The following is a 14,519-nucleotide window of genomic DNA, read 5'->3' as shown; positions in this document are numbered from 1 at the left end:
GTGGGAGCGAGCTGTGTGCCCGTGCCAAGGGACCCGTGGTGGCAATGGGGCTCCCGCAGCTTCGGGGAGCGCTGGGTCGGGGCAGGGGAAGGCGCTGGTGCCGCAAAGCAGCAGGCGGGGATGGAGGAGGTGAGGGAGCTCGCTGCGGTGTGCGGAAACCCAGGGCTGGGCTGCAGGAGCCCAGGAGGAGCAGAGCCCGGCTCCTGGTGCCTCACTGCGAGTGGATGAGCGCCCCGGCCCCCTGCCCGAAGCCAAAGCCTTTGGGCCCGAAGTTCTTGGCGTAGCAACCTGCAGAGAGAGGAGAGGAAGAGTAACATCAGGACAGTGGCACGAGGGCACGGTAGCAGTTCTTCTCCTGAAGCAGAGCAGGGTTTGCCATGCCTGCAATGCCCCCCCAGAGCAGCTGCAGGATCTCGGACCTCTGCCCCATCCCCATTCTCACACCTCCAGCCCCAGCAGCCAGGAGAACTGGAGGGGACCTGAGCCCAGGGACCCCCCTGCAGCAGCCCCACAGGGCAGGGGACGTGGCACAGACCTTTGCAGTAGATCTCCCCATCTTTGTCTGCCAGGGTGGTGGACTCCAGCTTTTGCCACACTTGGCGCAGCGGAAGCAGGACTTGTGCCAGGACTGTGGGACAGGAGAGGAACCCAGTCAGATGGTAATGGAGATGAGACAGCAAAGCTTTGGTACCAGGTAGGATCCCTTTGGAGGGATTCTGACCCTGGTTCTGACCCAAAGCCATCAGCAAAGGGGTTTGCTGATGGAAACTCCCCACCCTCAGCACAGCAAAGCCCTCCTGCCCCATGGTGAAGACACAGAGGGGAAACATTGGCTCCTAAACTGAGCCTTCACCACCCCCATCCCTCAAGCAGTCACTTGCACAATGCAGTGGGTGAAAAGCAATCACCCTTCTCTTAAAACACAACAATAAATCCCCTGAGTTATTCACCAGGATCTGCTGCACCTGAGCCCAGGGGTGGCACTGGGGGGAGACAACTCCAGCTCTAAGGCAGCAAATAGACACTAAGAATGCAGGAATCAGCCAGCGTTCAAAAATAAAGCTCCCCCAGCCCTGCCAGTCCTCCGGGGACAGATGAGCTCACGGGCCCCGAGCAGCACACAAGAGCAGCCAGAGCCCTCACGGAGGAATTTAAATAAAGCTTTGGAAAACATCAAACCTTTTTTGGAAGAAAATGTGAAATTAGGGCTGGGGGAGGAGGTAGCTGAGAGTCATCCAGCAAACATTAGCACACTGAATACATGCTCTGGAATCCTCTCTGGTTTTCTCGAGCACAATTGCTTTGCCAGATTTGGGTCCCTGTAAACATCGACAACACCGGGAGGCCAAGAGCCAGCGTTGAGATTTTGAGGATAACCAAAGCGTGACACATCCCTCACAGACCCTGCTGGAGCCTCAGTACAGAGCTGGAGGCTCCTGTGACTCCATGCCTCCCTTCTGTGCTCTGGGGATGAACACCGACTGCGGGGAGGATGAAGTGCAGGGGTCGAAGTGTGGGGCAGCGCCAGTGCCACCAGCACGCCCCATGGCTGAGGCCTTCCACCATCCTGACCCCACAGCACAGAGCTGAGCCTGGACCACGCTTGGGTTCAGAGCTGGGCAGGGATGGGGCCACAGGAGGGGATGCGGAGGATCCTGGTGAAGTTCCCCTTTAGGTGCCAGGGTTCCAGGGTGTGTGTGTGCCCCAGCCATCCCATCCGTACCTTTCCAGCTCCAATCACCTTCTCGGCTGCGTACACCGCTTGGCCGCAGCGCGGGCACCCATCAGAGCCGCCGACCTTCTGAGCCATTCTGGATGCGTTCGGGTTGGTGGGTCGGTGGGATTGGCCCCTGTGGACAGGAGGGAGCTCATTAACGGGGTGCAGGAACAGGAAGGAGGAGGGCAGAGCTGTGGGAATGCAAATCCCAGCTCGGTTTCAGAGGGGCTGTCAGGATGGCGTTGACCCCCCTAGAAACTGCAGCCCCACAGCTGTGTGCTGGGATGGGATGGGCAGCAGGGCTGGGCGATGGGGACGTGCCCATGAAGCCCTCATCCCACTGAGAACATCAGAGCAGATGTGGGCCTATTGCCGGCCACGTGGCATGCCCAGCACATGGGAAGTCCCCCCTGAAGCAGGGAATCCATGACACTCTCCAGCTTGGGGACTGCTGGACACTCAGTGGGCTTTGCAGGGCGGTACAGCTGAGCACATCTGGACAGATATGAGGGAGAAGGTGCACATAACATCCCCGATTTCAAAACAAGACTTCAACTCACTCTTCATATTTGATTCCCAGAGACTCGCCCTTGTCGGTGCTCAGGGTCCCGGCGCCCATCCCGTACCCATAGCCCTTGGGGCCGTACTTCTTGCCATAGCAGGACTTGCAGTAGATCTCATCTCCATGCACAGCAACAGTGGTGCTGTCCAAGTTCTTCTTGCAGACCACTGGAAGAGAGGGAGGGCCCTGTCAGCCCGTGCATCCAGATCTGCTCATTAGCTGCAGAGGACAAGTCCTCACATGGGACAGCACAGCTCGGCTTTCAAGGAGCGAGGAAACCCCAGACAAGATCAGTGTTCAAAGGGAGTGCATGCAAAACGGCTGCAGATAAGGATCACAACAAGAACATTGTCTGGCTTTAAAAGGAAGCAACCACCAAGGCTACAAGGCTGATAATAAATAAGGCAGCAGCTCTGTTAACCTCACTGCTGCCGGCACCCTGGGTGGGAGCAGGTTTGGAGCCAGGACAGGGCACAAATCCTAAATTTCCCCGCAGATCACACAGATATTCATGTCAATGTGCCACCCCAGGTCTGTGCCAGGAGTGGGGTGTGTGCAGGGCACACTCAGCGCTGCCAGCCCAGGTGGGTGTCCCAGCCATGGGGTCAGTGTGGGACATAAGATGGGACACAAGGGGACAGCAGCAGGGCCTGGGGACCCCAGCGCTGTGCTCAGACCACTTGGACCCCTGTCCCATTCTGATCTCATCCTCCACGTCAGCTCCCAGCCCTTCCTGGCACACCGTGATGGGAGGGGAGCAGCAAACAAACGAGGCTCACAGCAATCTCCAGTGTTTACCTGCCCCGTTTGGAGCATGACGCCCAAGGCAGAGTCCACAGCACTGGCAGCCAGCGCCAAAACAGGTCCTGTTACAGCTGCACCCCAGCCATCCCCATCCCGCTCACACGCCTTAAATGTCGACGGCTCCCAGCAGCCCGTTTCACTCCTTGCCAGCAGGAAAGTTCCTTGCCCTTTACCAATATCACAGGAATGCAAACACAGCGCAGCGCTCCCTCAGTGCACTCAATCCGGGGGTGAGAGGCAGCGTTCCTCGGCCCTATTACTAAATATGGTGCTCCTCCCGCGTGGCCGCAGGCAACCCCACGCACTGCTGGCAGGAGGAGGTGGGAAGGAAGCACGTGGCCATCTAAGGAGGGCTGACAGGGTCCTGTGATCACTGTATGCTCCCCATCCCCTGGATAGGGGTTGGGATCCAGGCTGACATGGAACTGTGCATCCCGTGGCAGTGGGATACAGCAGCCCAGAGCTAAGTAGGGACAGTTCTGCATTCAGAACCTACAGGGATGGAGTGTGGGGGCTGACACCAGCGGGTTCAGAGGGCTTTGTCCTAATGGTGGTGATGCTGATGGCATCTGCTTTCCTCTCCCCCCACGCTGGGTGGGTGCAGCCTTCAGTCCATGCATTCACTCCTCCTCATCTGCCCCAACCACTGTCATGCAACAAAAAAATTCCTTCCCAATCTGCTTCCTAGAAATCAGCCCCCGGTTTCTGCATTGCAGAAATTCCAGCACACCGCACTCATCTCATGAAGAACCCTTTGTTTTTCTAAGAACAGCTGAGCTGCCCCACAGAACAGCCAGACAAGAGCTGCTGCTGCTCTGAGGCCAGGCAGCCTCCTTGCATCACACTTCTGCTTGTACTATTGCCTTAGCTGGACCAACGCCATGCAGTCAATCAGCACTCACTCCCAGAGCTGATCTCCAGTTTAATGCACTGTGGTAGGTTTGGCTCCTTTCTGATTATTTCCTTGGCAAATCAGCTCCCAATGTTTGTTTTTCTCTCCTAAAGATAGTGGCTTCACATTCCCGGTGGGGCCCAAGAGCAGTGCTGGGGAAGCTGGAGGAGCTCAGAGCAGCTCAGCAGCACGGGGCTGGGGGAGGAGCCCACCGGACAGGCAGAGCTGCCAGGCACAGGAGGAGCAGGATGAGGTCCCTCTGCAAAGCATGAGGATGGCAGCCCATGTCATGGTCCTCTCCCTGGCGATGTGCTTCCATGAGCAGATGTGGGACAACCTTCTCCTTTCCCCATGGCACTGAGCTCCTTCCCTTCCCCAGGCAATGTCTCCTGCCTGACGTTTTGGCTCCTGGAGGCCATCTCCCACCAGACACGGGGCAGACCGTACTGCGAAGCAATGCAGAGGACCAGGGCCAGCACTGTGCAATGTGCCACCTCCTGCCTGGTGGGAGCGCCCAGCTCATGCTCCAGCCTTCAGCTCTGAGGCACCTCCAGGGGCACCACCTCGATATTCCCTGTGCAGGGATGCAGTACGGATGCTGGCTAAGCTCAGCCCTGACATCCCGTGGTGCTCCAGGCTGATCCATGCTCCTTCAGCCTGGAGGACAGCAGAACGCCTCCATACAGCCCCTGCACCCCAGCTGCTTGTAGGGGAAACCCAGTGAGCATTGACATGGCCCATAAACGTTTAAAGGCCCACAAACAGGACACAAACTGCTGTCAGGGAGTGGGGCGAGGGGAGGGCAGTACTCACTGCACAAGAAGCAGGACTTGTGGAAGCTGCTGCCTTCACACTGCACCTCCTCAGCGAAGTACACCGCCTTCTGGCACACGCCACATTTCTTCCCTCCACCCCAGTTTGGCATCCTGTGGGGAGAGAAGGGGCAGAAAATGTTTGCACTGATTCATAAGGCTGCTAAGGAGCAGAATCAGCAGAACTCAGAGCGCCCACTTAGAGCATCCAGCGGGATCAGCATCCCAGGTCCTGGGAGCTCACAGCTCTGTTCTGAGCAAGGGAAGGGAGGAAGAGGAGTACGAAGGCTGGGACACAGGGCCAACACCTGAGCACTGACCCAACCAACCATGCAGCTCCCCGCAGCATGTTAACGCTTCTCCTTTGCTCTCCTCTTTCCTGAAATGCCTCTGGTGAGTTATGAGAGGCCGCCTGATCTTCAAATGTGCAGATAATCCCACAATAAGACAAACGGCGAACACACGTGGCTGAGCTCCAACCCAGCCCTGGTATTTTGAAGGTTGGGGCAACAGAAGCCTCAAGAAACTCAAAGCCAACAAAGGGGAGAAGTGAGGATAAGGAGGCCAGTAGAAGGACCAAGGCAACCTCAGGTGGTCACAAAGATGTCAGAAGCAAACGCTTGCTGGAGGTGCTGGGTGATATGAGGGTCTGCGGATGCTGCAGGCTCAGCCCCACAGCCAGCTGTGTGCAGGACAGACACACAGACAGTGCAGGTGTGGGGCTGGAGGAGGAGGCAGCGCGGCTCCAGGGTGTCAGAGCTGTTTGGGTGTGATCACAGCAGCCAGGAAGCCTTTCCTCAACGCCCTGCAGGCTGGGCTTCCTACCCAGGGCACAGTGGTGCCAAATCCCTCCCTTCCAGCCAGCCCACTCCAGTCCCAGCCCTTGCATTGCCTTAAAAGGACACAAAGTGTTTCTCTGGAAAATATGTTATTTTGTTATTTCCTCCTGGCAGAGCTCAGCAGGGTTCAGGAGCTTCTTTAGGGGGCAGACAGAGGAACCACTGCACCCACATCCACCCACATCAGCCCCCTCACCAGGGATAACACAGCACTGCCTCTGACACTGCCTCTCAAAGTGCCCCATTTCTTCTGCAGCAGGACAGCTGCCAGGCCCCACTGCTGCATCCCACAGGCCCGATTTCAGGGTCCCATAGCCCTGGATTTGGGCTGGCACAGCCATGATGTGAGCTGGAATAGAAGGAGGCACCTGAAGAGAGCAGAAGGAATCAGCTCATGGAGATGGGTGGGAAATGAGCAGGATGGAGCACTGGGAACTGCATTCAGGCCATGGGGACTCAGCCCCAGACAAATGGCATCGTGTATGGAGCAGCTGCCACAGCACCATGCATGGGAACAGCCCTACGAGAGGGGGGCTGGGATGTGCTCCTGCACCCCCATGTCACAGCGGTGACATAAGGAGACTCTAGGATGCCAGTGGTGCAAGTGGGATAAAGGATGATACAGTGATGCTGAACTGGTGAGAGAATGGAGTCCTGAGGGCAGTGAGTGCTGGGATGCAACAAAACACTGAGCATCAGTGCAGACAGTGAGGAACAGAGCAGCAGCTGTGCTGGATCTGACATCTCCGGGGCTTTGCCTGAAGAGGAGGGAATCAGAGGGGAATCTGAGGTCAGGAGCGACCCTCACACACACACTGTGCCCCCAGGTCCTGCAGTGGGACACTGGGGTACCACTGCTGCCCATCTGAGGTCTGTGGCAGGGATGGGCAGTGCTGTGCCACCCCGCTGCCTGCTGCTGCCTGACAGCCACATGGCTCCCAGGCTGAGCTTACAAACTGAAAAGCTCCCTATCACAGCTGGGCATTCAGCTCATTTCTCAAAGAAAAACCCGATTTTATCCAGAACTCTTCAAAGCACTTTCATGAACACTAAGAAAAGCTCCTGGCTTCCGTGGGGATCAAACCTCCTACCCGACACAGCTCCCTGCAGCTTTGGCAAGGCTTTCTGCCTGATGGAGATGGAGATGCAAGTAGGAGAAGAGGGATGGAATCTCGACGGGGAGGGGACCGCGCTGCCCCTGCTTTGGCGATGCGCTCTGTGGATGCCAAGCAAGCATTGAGCCGCAATCACAGCAACGAGGAGCAGCAACAACCCAGAAGCCAACCCCACCGCCAACCCCACGGCTGGCAGCCGCTGCACCTCCCGGCCCGGCACAGCCCCCCCTGCATCCCAGCACCGCGCTGCGTCCTCGAGAGGAATTCAAGCGGCTGCTCCGGAGCTTCCCCAGCGATCGCTGCCTCCTGGCAGCACCCACGCGTGGTGCCCAGCGCTGACCAACGCCCGTTCCCACGCGCGGCCCCGCTGCCACCTGCGGGGTTTGGGAGCCCGGAGCTGCGCCCGCTGCTCAATGATGGGAGCCGCTCTCACGGTCCCGCCGGCTCCCAGAAGTTATCCGCGCTGAAAGGCAAAGCGACGGCAGGGCACGGGGAGGGGGAGCGCGGCGCGGCCGTTGGGACTTCCCGGTGAGCATCACCGACCGCACCCGGCCCGGATGGGGAAGTTCTACGATTCTGTCCCCGGGGCCAAACTTCGCCCTCCCCCTCTGCTTTCCCCCACGTCCCCCGGTGCCCCCCGCGCCCCTCCGCCCAGCGGGCAGCACCGACCCTCGCCCACCCGCGGGGCCGCAGCCCTCCGGGCGCACCGTGCGCGGAGCTCCCCATCCGCGGGCGGGGTGGGATGTTGGGGTCTGGCGGCCCCGGTTCGTACCTGCGGTTGTGGGCCGGGCCGGGCCGGGCGGGTCGGGAAGCGGCGGGTGCGGCGTTGGGGCCCGGAGGGCGCTCGGGGACTTTTGTTGGCGGCGGGGGGAGGCGGCGCTTCGCGCTCAGCGCCAACACGGCCTGATGTCACTGCCCCGGGCGGAGGAGGAGGAGGAGAAGGAAAAGGAGGAGGAGGAGGGGAAGGAAGGCACGGCGGCCGTCAGCCCCGCGGCGCCCATCACGGCACGATGCCACCCCCAGCACTCCCAGCGTCACCCCAGCGCCCTCTGCCACCTCGCTGCCACCCGCTGTCCCCTCTGCTCCTTCACGCAGCACGCGGGCACCCCGCGCTGCCCCGCCATCACCCAACACTACCGCGTCCCACCGCTGCACCGCATCCCCCAGTGCCACATCCGCACAGCTCCGGCACGGGGAGCTCCACCCCCTCCCTCAGCAGCCCGTGCCAACGCTCGGCCATCCTCTCTGCAAATAAATGCTCCCGAACGTTCAACCTAAACCTCCCATCCAAAGGAGCATTCGAAATGTGGGTCCGTGTGAACCTTATGGGGTTCAGCAGGACCGAGTGCGGGATGTTACAGCTGGGCCAGGGCAGTCCCAGATATGTGTACAGACTGGGAGAACTCCTTGAGAGCAGCCCTGCAGAGAAGGACTTGGGGTCCTGATGGACAAAAGGCTGCAGGTGAGCCAGCAATGCGATCTTGCAGCCAAGTGCATCCTGGGCTGCATCAAAAGAGGGGTGGCAGTGAGCAGGAGGGGACTGTCCTCCTCTGCTCTGCTCTTGTAAGGCCCCATCTGCAGAGCCAAGTCCAGACCTGAGGCCCTCAGCTCAGGAAAGACTGTGGGGCTTTGAGTTTGAGGAGCTGAGAATTTGCTCCAGCAAATAGTGTTATTGTGTTCTTTGTATCTATTGTAGTTTCCCTGGCAATAAATAGGGGGCACTACGTATAGAGCGACCTACACATCACTTGTCCCTTGAGAAAAAAGGCTGATCCCTTCTCACTGCAGCCTCCTGTGGTGGTTGCAGAGCGATGGATTCTCCCTGCCTCACACAGGGCCGTAGCAAACAGGGAACCACATCACTGAGTGGAGCATCCCCAGTTGCCACCACGCAGGTTGACATGAGCACCTCCACGTCACCACAGGCAGGTGGTCCTGATGGCCACAGATCTCCCACCAGGCTCTTTGAGTTCCCGCTGAGGGCTGAAGCCTTACTCCAGCTCTGATGCAGCCACGGGGACGTGCGTCCTTCCTCATGGGGCAGGGAAACGAGATGACTCAGAGGAAGCGTGCAATGCTCAGCACTCTGGTGCTGCAGATGGCCCTGCGCAGACCTGGACAGACCCACCCCCTCCAGCTGAGTTCCCGGAGATGTGCAGCAGGGCTGTCGGGTTCTGGAGGCTCACATCTCCCTGCTTCCTTCCTCCAAAGATGGAACGGATGAAGGAAAGGCTGAGTGACATCTTCAGAAAAGGGCCCAGCATCCTGAAATGTGGGCTCTGCTGCTGCAAATCTCAGCTCTGCTCTTTGCTCCAGGGCTGTTCGCTGCGGGGCTGGAGGAGTGATAATGCACTGACACAGCTGCGCAGGGTCACCATCCCTGGGGCTGTTCAGAGCCGTGGATGTGGCACTGGGATGTGGGCGGTGCGGGATGGGCTGGGGTTGGGGATCTCGAAGGTCTTTTCCAACCTTAACGATCCTGAGGTTCTTTGCCTTGCTGTCCTCGAGGGGGAGAGCTTTGGCTGGCCGGTCCCTTCCATTGAGGGAGTCCTTCAGCAGACGAGGATGGAGGCGAAGCCGTCCCAGCAGCTCGGCAGGTGCCGTGGGTCCCCGCGCCATCTGCTGTCGGGTCGGCGCTGCGATGCTCCGCACCGCGGGGCGGGGAAGGCTGCGGTGAAAGGCGAGAGGCACAAATCCGGGCTGTGCCAGAAAGCTTTGTTTGTTTCATAAATAAAGCACTTATTTATCGTGGAGCAGTCAAAGGAAATTCAGGAGAAACGAAAGGGAAGGAAAACAGAACTTAAAGATAGCAGCAGCTGGAGGCACACGGTGTGGATTTTGTTCTGGATGTGGGAAATGAACGGTGTGTGCCCAAAATGATCATCTTGGGAGCAGACCTGGAATAAGAACTTTTTGTTCAAAACCGTCGTGCTCAAAGACCAGATCTGGGCTAAACTCGAAAGAACATCATAGGAAAACAGACAGGAATGTGGTCAGGAGTGTGAAGGACCCCGGGGTGTCAGAAAGATGAAAAGATGGCAGAAGTGTCACAGGCACAGACAGCAGCCCCTTCTTGCAGAGGATAAATTCCATTATGGAGTCCAACCTGCACACCCAGCTGTGGTTGCTGCAGGGTTTGCACACAGTGCCCATCATAGTGGATGTTTCCAGGAAGGCGCTGCACTGATTTAGAGGCAGTCGGAGCAGATGCCACAGGTTGGGGAGATGTGAGAATCTGTGCATGAGCAAAGCAGCATCCAAGAAGTAATGGCACACATGCCAGAAGTTTGGGGAGCATTGTTTGCATGGATTACAGTCAGTTCTCATGAGCTGTGCCTCTAGGTCTTGTTGGCACCCTGAAGCTCGTTCAGACAGCCAGGAATCCTGGACTGATGTAGAAATCTCTGCAAATATACTTGGCCAAAATTCCTGAAAGGAAAACCAAAGTCTTGAACACATCGACATCCAATGGCTTTTTCTGGGCGGTTTCCTTAGGAGCACTGTGTGCTGCTCCCAGGAGCACAGGGCAGCCCGCAGCCCCATGGCTGCACTTCACAGCTCACGGGGGGCATTAAGTCCATGAGCTGCACCATCAGTGCAAAGCAGTGCAGCTCCAGGCCTGGTCTAGCGTGGCTTCAGCTCATCACCGCGACTGAGGATCTCAGCGTCCCCTCGCAGCCTGAAAGATCCGCTGGGATCCGCCTTAAAGACGCGACGGAGCGGCACCGGGAAAGCGCCGTGCGGCGCTGCGCCACCAGGGGGCGCCCGAGGACGGCACAGCGCCGCCAAAGCCGAACCGCGGCTGGGGCTGGACGCGCTGTGCTGCATTGCATTGCATTGCGCTGCATTGTATTACGCTGCACGGCACGGCACGGCATTGCATGGCACAGCGCCGCACTGCATGGCACGGCGCTGCACTGCATGGCACGGCGCTGCACGGGGCGGGCAGAGCCCCGCTGTCCCCTCGGAGCGGTCCGTGCGCTTAACGATGGGGAAAACCGGCACTGCATCTCCGGGCACACCGCACCGCCTGGCACGAGCGGGGCCTGGCAGGTGCCGCCCGCCCAGCCCTCAGAGCCGCGGTCCCCGCAGGCGGCGCTGCCGGCAGGGCGCGGCGATGGCGGCCGGTCCCGCCGGGCGGGAAGGCGGGCGGGGGGGGGTGGGGGGAACGGGCGCGGTGCGCGGGGGATGCCGGGAGTTGTAGTCCGGCGCGCGCCCAGGTGCGGCCGCGCGCGGGCGCCGCCGGGAACCGCGCGGCGGCGCGGGGCAGGTGCGGCGCCCCCCGCGGGAACTACAAGTCCCGGGATGCCGCGGGGCGCGGGCGCTCGGGGCGCGGCGGCGGCGGCGGCGTAGCAGCGAAGATGGCGGCGGGGGCGCCGCGCCCCGCTCCGGGCTGAGGCTCCGCGCCGCTCTCTGCGCCTCAGTGCGGCGGCGGCGATGTCGGAGCCGGAGCACCTGGGCGGGAAGCGGGCCGAGTCGGCGCGGCTGCGGCGGGCCGAGCAGCTGCGGCGCTGGAAGGGTTCCCTGACCGAGCAGGAGCCGGTGGCGGCGGGGGGCGGCCGAGGGCGGCACCGAGGGGCCGGGGGATCCCGCGTCCGGTTCGAGGAGGGCGCCGTGTTCCTGGCCGCCTGCTCCAGCGGGGACACCGAGGAGGTGAAGCGGCTGCTGGGCCGCGGCGCCCGCATCGACACCACCAACGTGGATGGGCTGACGGCGCTGCACCAGGTGCGGGCGGGACGGGTCGGGTCGGATGGGATCGGGTCGGATCGGGTCGGACGGGACGTGCGGCGCCCCGCGGGGCGGCCGGGCTGTTTGTAAACAGAGCGGTGTTGGAACCGCGCGGAGCGGCGGTGCGGGACGGGATGGAGCGCGGAGCCGGGATGTGCGGGGACCGCGGTGGTGTCACAGCGCTGCCCTGCGAGCCGCGAACGGCCCCGTGCAGGGCTGTGCTGAGGGCAGGCGGTCCGCACCGAGCCGCCCGGCCCCCGTTGGGACGCGCGGATTTTGCTCGGGACCCCGCGGCTGCGGAACGGCGAAGCCTCGTCTGCAGGGAAATCTGCGCCGGGTTTTGCTCGCACGGGGCTGCACGGGACCGGCGGCTGCCCCTCGGTGCCGGGAAACCGGGGCTGGTTCGGAACCAGTCGCGGGGTCGGTGAAATTTTGGCCGTAGAACGGCTTTGGTGTTCGTCCCCAACCCCGCTGTGCCCACTCTGCACCCACCCGGCCTCGGATGCCTCCAGAAATGGGGGCAGCCCGTTGAAATCCCATCCCACAGCACTGGATCGAGCTGCCGGCACGCCGGGCAGGAGGAGCAGGGCTTGGTGAGCTGGGGGTGTCGTGGGCTGAGCCTGCAGTGTAGCCATGGGATGGGGAGAGCACAGCCTGGGAATGACACCTGTAATAACATCATTGTAGGCACCAGTGCTTTAATAGCACAAATAACCACCCAACCCGATTACTGCTCTCTTTTTGCTTGGTTGGCATCAAACAGAAGCACTGGGACGTTGAAAAGCTCCATTCACCAGCTCACCTGCCCGTGGCTGTCACTGTGCTGGGCAGAGGTATTCATATTCTTCTTGAGCTCCAAAAATAAGCAAACGGCACAGGAGCTGTGGTGGATCTGCCCAGAAATGTCAGCACATCCCTGCTGTGCAGCACGGGACGCCCGGCCAGGAGTGCATCATGGAGTGCGTTGGATCCATCGGACGTTGATTGATGGGTAATTAATGCTGCAAGGTCACGTTTCTTGAGTACGTGGCAAGCAGTCATCACCAGGCAGACCACAAATACAGTTCTGTACGTGGGAAGAATTTGTGTCTTAGCAGCCATCAGGTGATGGCAGCACCTGGGCCCTGGTGCTCTGCAGAGCCTTGAGATGAGTGAGATGTTGAGCAGATGCTCGCCCCCAGAGATGGGCTCTTGCTGGAGTTGCCTCTTCTGAAACCTTACAGGAAGGAAGTTGGTTTTCTTTTCCATCTCCTACCAACTTTGTTCCCTCGTCCCATTGAATTTTTGTCACCTGTGTGTTGTAGCAGTACTGAAGCAATGTGTGGCTGAAGAGAGGTTTGTGCACCCAGAAGGGACGGATGTGTTTGGTTACAGGTTTTGCATGTATCTTAGTGCTGTAAGCTTGTGTCAGATGTTTGCTGTCACTCTGTTATCTCTGATCAGTCTGAAATACTTTTGATCCCATGTTGTGGGGAATTCTGCTATTATGGGAAAGCATTAGCTGAGGTAATTTGATGGTGGACAAACCGAATGCACTGCACAGGAGGATTTTCTTAATATCTCCTCTGAGCATTATGCAGTGTGGAGCAGATGGTGGTGAGCACTGACTTTGGTTTAGTATTGGTAAAACCAAGCAGCCATGCAAAGAGGTGCAGCGTACCAGGAAGAGTTTGCTTTGCTGAAGGAAAGGATGGGTAATCTTTTTTTTTTTTTTCCCTTTGTTTAAAGAACTTAGTGAGGCTTGCTCTGTACAAGTGCATGTCTGTGTAGGTAATGGAAGGCTTAATGAAGTCAATTGTCTTAATTTGTCAGACTCAGCATCTGCTTCTGTTAAACAGAAGGACGATCTTACAGATGGGAAGTCATCTCCAAACGTTGTAGGCAGTGCTGTTCTGTCTTTAAGGTCTCTTTCAGAGAGGATGACAACATAAAAGATTGTTTATACTTCGTCTGCCCTTTGATGATGTACCGGTTGTTTTCCTCTTGTGTTTTCCAAGGAGAACTGAATTGCTGATGAATCTGCTCCCACATCTGTCGTTTGCAGTACCACTGAAGTAGTCTGGCTCTTCTGATGGAGTTTGCAGGTGCTGGACAACACACAGCCGTTCAGAAGCTGCTCTGTTAGAAGCTGGGTACTTTGCACAGTGATTCTGCCTCAGCCAACCGATTCTGGAGCCTCGCTGGCAGTCCCAGATTAACTTAGTCCTGTTCCTGAGTCAGGGCTGTAAAACTGTGAGCGTGTCTGGTTGCTTTGCAGGGCTCACCAAAGCAGTGCCCACGTCAGCGGAAGGCGGCCAATTGTTGATTGCTGTTAAGCAAATTTGGCCTTTTATTTGCTTTCAGACATAGGGTGTAGTCCTGGGAAGCGGAAGGTAACACCGTTGCTGACCAAAAAGTCCATAGGTGAGCTGTGGGCTGCTGGCTTTCCAGCCAGGACGGTCCATGGAGCAGAGCTTTGCTCGTTGCTCTGTAGGAGCCGCAGGGGGGCTGAAGCAGAGTGGGTTCCTTTGCAGGATAACCAGGATGGAGCCAGCATTGCTGCCAGAAGGGCAGTGGCTGCTCACGCAGATCCTGCACAGCAGGTCCTGGGAGGAGTTGGTCACCAAAAGGTAAAAGCCAGCTCGGGCCTTGGAGAGAGGAGTTGTAGCATTGTGTGCATTGGGTGGCATGAAAACTCTCCATCACAGAATGAGAGAGGCTGAAAAGACCTTCCTGGTGTTACATACGTGTGTTCTTTGAGGTGATTCGGCTTCAGGGCTTTTAACTGAGGGCAGTGGTGCCATACCTCAGGCTATGTTTTTTAAAACTGGGTGGCTGCATTGTCTAAAAATACATTAATCCTTAGAAGAGGAGGTTGTTTGGGGACACTCAGACCTTTTCCACTGCGCTCTGCAGAGTTTCTTTCCAAAGATACGCTTCTGTTAATGAAAGTAGAAGTTGCAATCTGTGCTGTACTTAATATTGCTCATCAGTCTGAAATCTGATGCTGTCAGGAGTTGGGTTTATCAATAGGGTAACTGCAGTGCTTTACTTCAGCCTTCCCTCATAAA

General features: G+C 58.6%; 2 protein-coding genes across 14 annotated transcripts in view; one reads left to right on the top strand and one right to left on the bottom strand.

Moving 5' to 3' along the window:
• Window positions 1-36: 36 nt before the first annotated feature.
• CSRP1 (cysteine and glycine rich protein 1) lies at window positions 37-6,836 on the bottom strand. The gene is given in 7 exon segments (XM_003212817.5): window positions 37-288; window positions 536-586; window positions 589-628; window positions 1,724-1,850; window positions 2,278-2,446; window positions 4,789-4,901; window positions 6,718-6,836. Coding segments are annotated over 6 exon segments (576 nt in total). The 5' UTR covers window position 4,901; window positions 6,718-6,836; the 3' UTR covers window positions 37-211.
• A 4,097-nt stretch (window positions 6,837-10,933) lies between these two features.
• Window positions 10,934-14,519, top strand: part of PPP1R12B (protein phosphatase 1 regulatory subunit 12B) — an 85,923-nt gene continuing 82,337 nt past the window's right edge. For 8 of the 13 annotated variants that reach the window (XR_014879929.1, XR_014879933.1, XR_014879932.1 and 5 more), the window contains exon 1: window positions 10,935-11,466. Coding sequence is in view for 8 of the 13 variants with exons in the window: in XM_085210430.1 (XP_085066556.1) it covers window positions 11,179-11,466 (288 nt within the window). In the remaining 5 variants the exon portion in view is untranslated. Of the gene's footprint in view, window positions 11,467-14,519 lie in introns of all 13 variants that reach the window. The other 5 variants (XM_085210425.1, XM_085210428.1, XM_085210431.1 and 2 more) reach the window with 5 other exon arrangements.

Source organism: Meleagris gallopavo, chromosome 28 (genome assembly GCF_905368555.1).
Source record: "Meleagris gallopavo chromosome 28, MGAL_WU_HG_1.1, whole genome shotgun sequence".
NCBI lineage: Eukaryota > Metazoa > Chordata > Aves > Galliformes > Phasianidae > Meleagris > Meleagris gallopavo.
The sequence above is the reverse complement of the archived record's forward strand: the minus strand, read 5'-3'. Positions and strand labels throughout refer to the sequence as shown.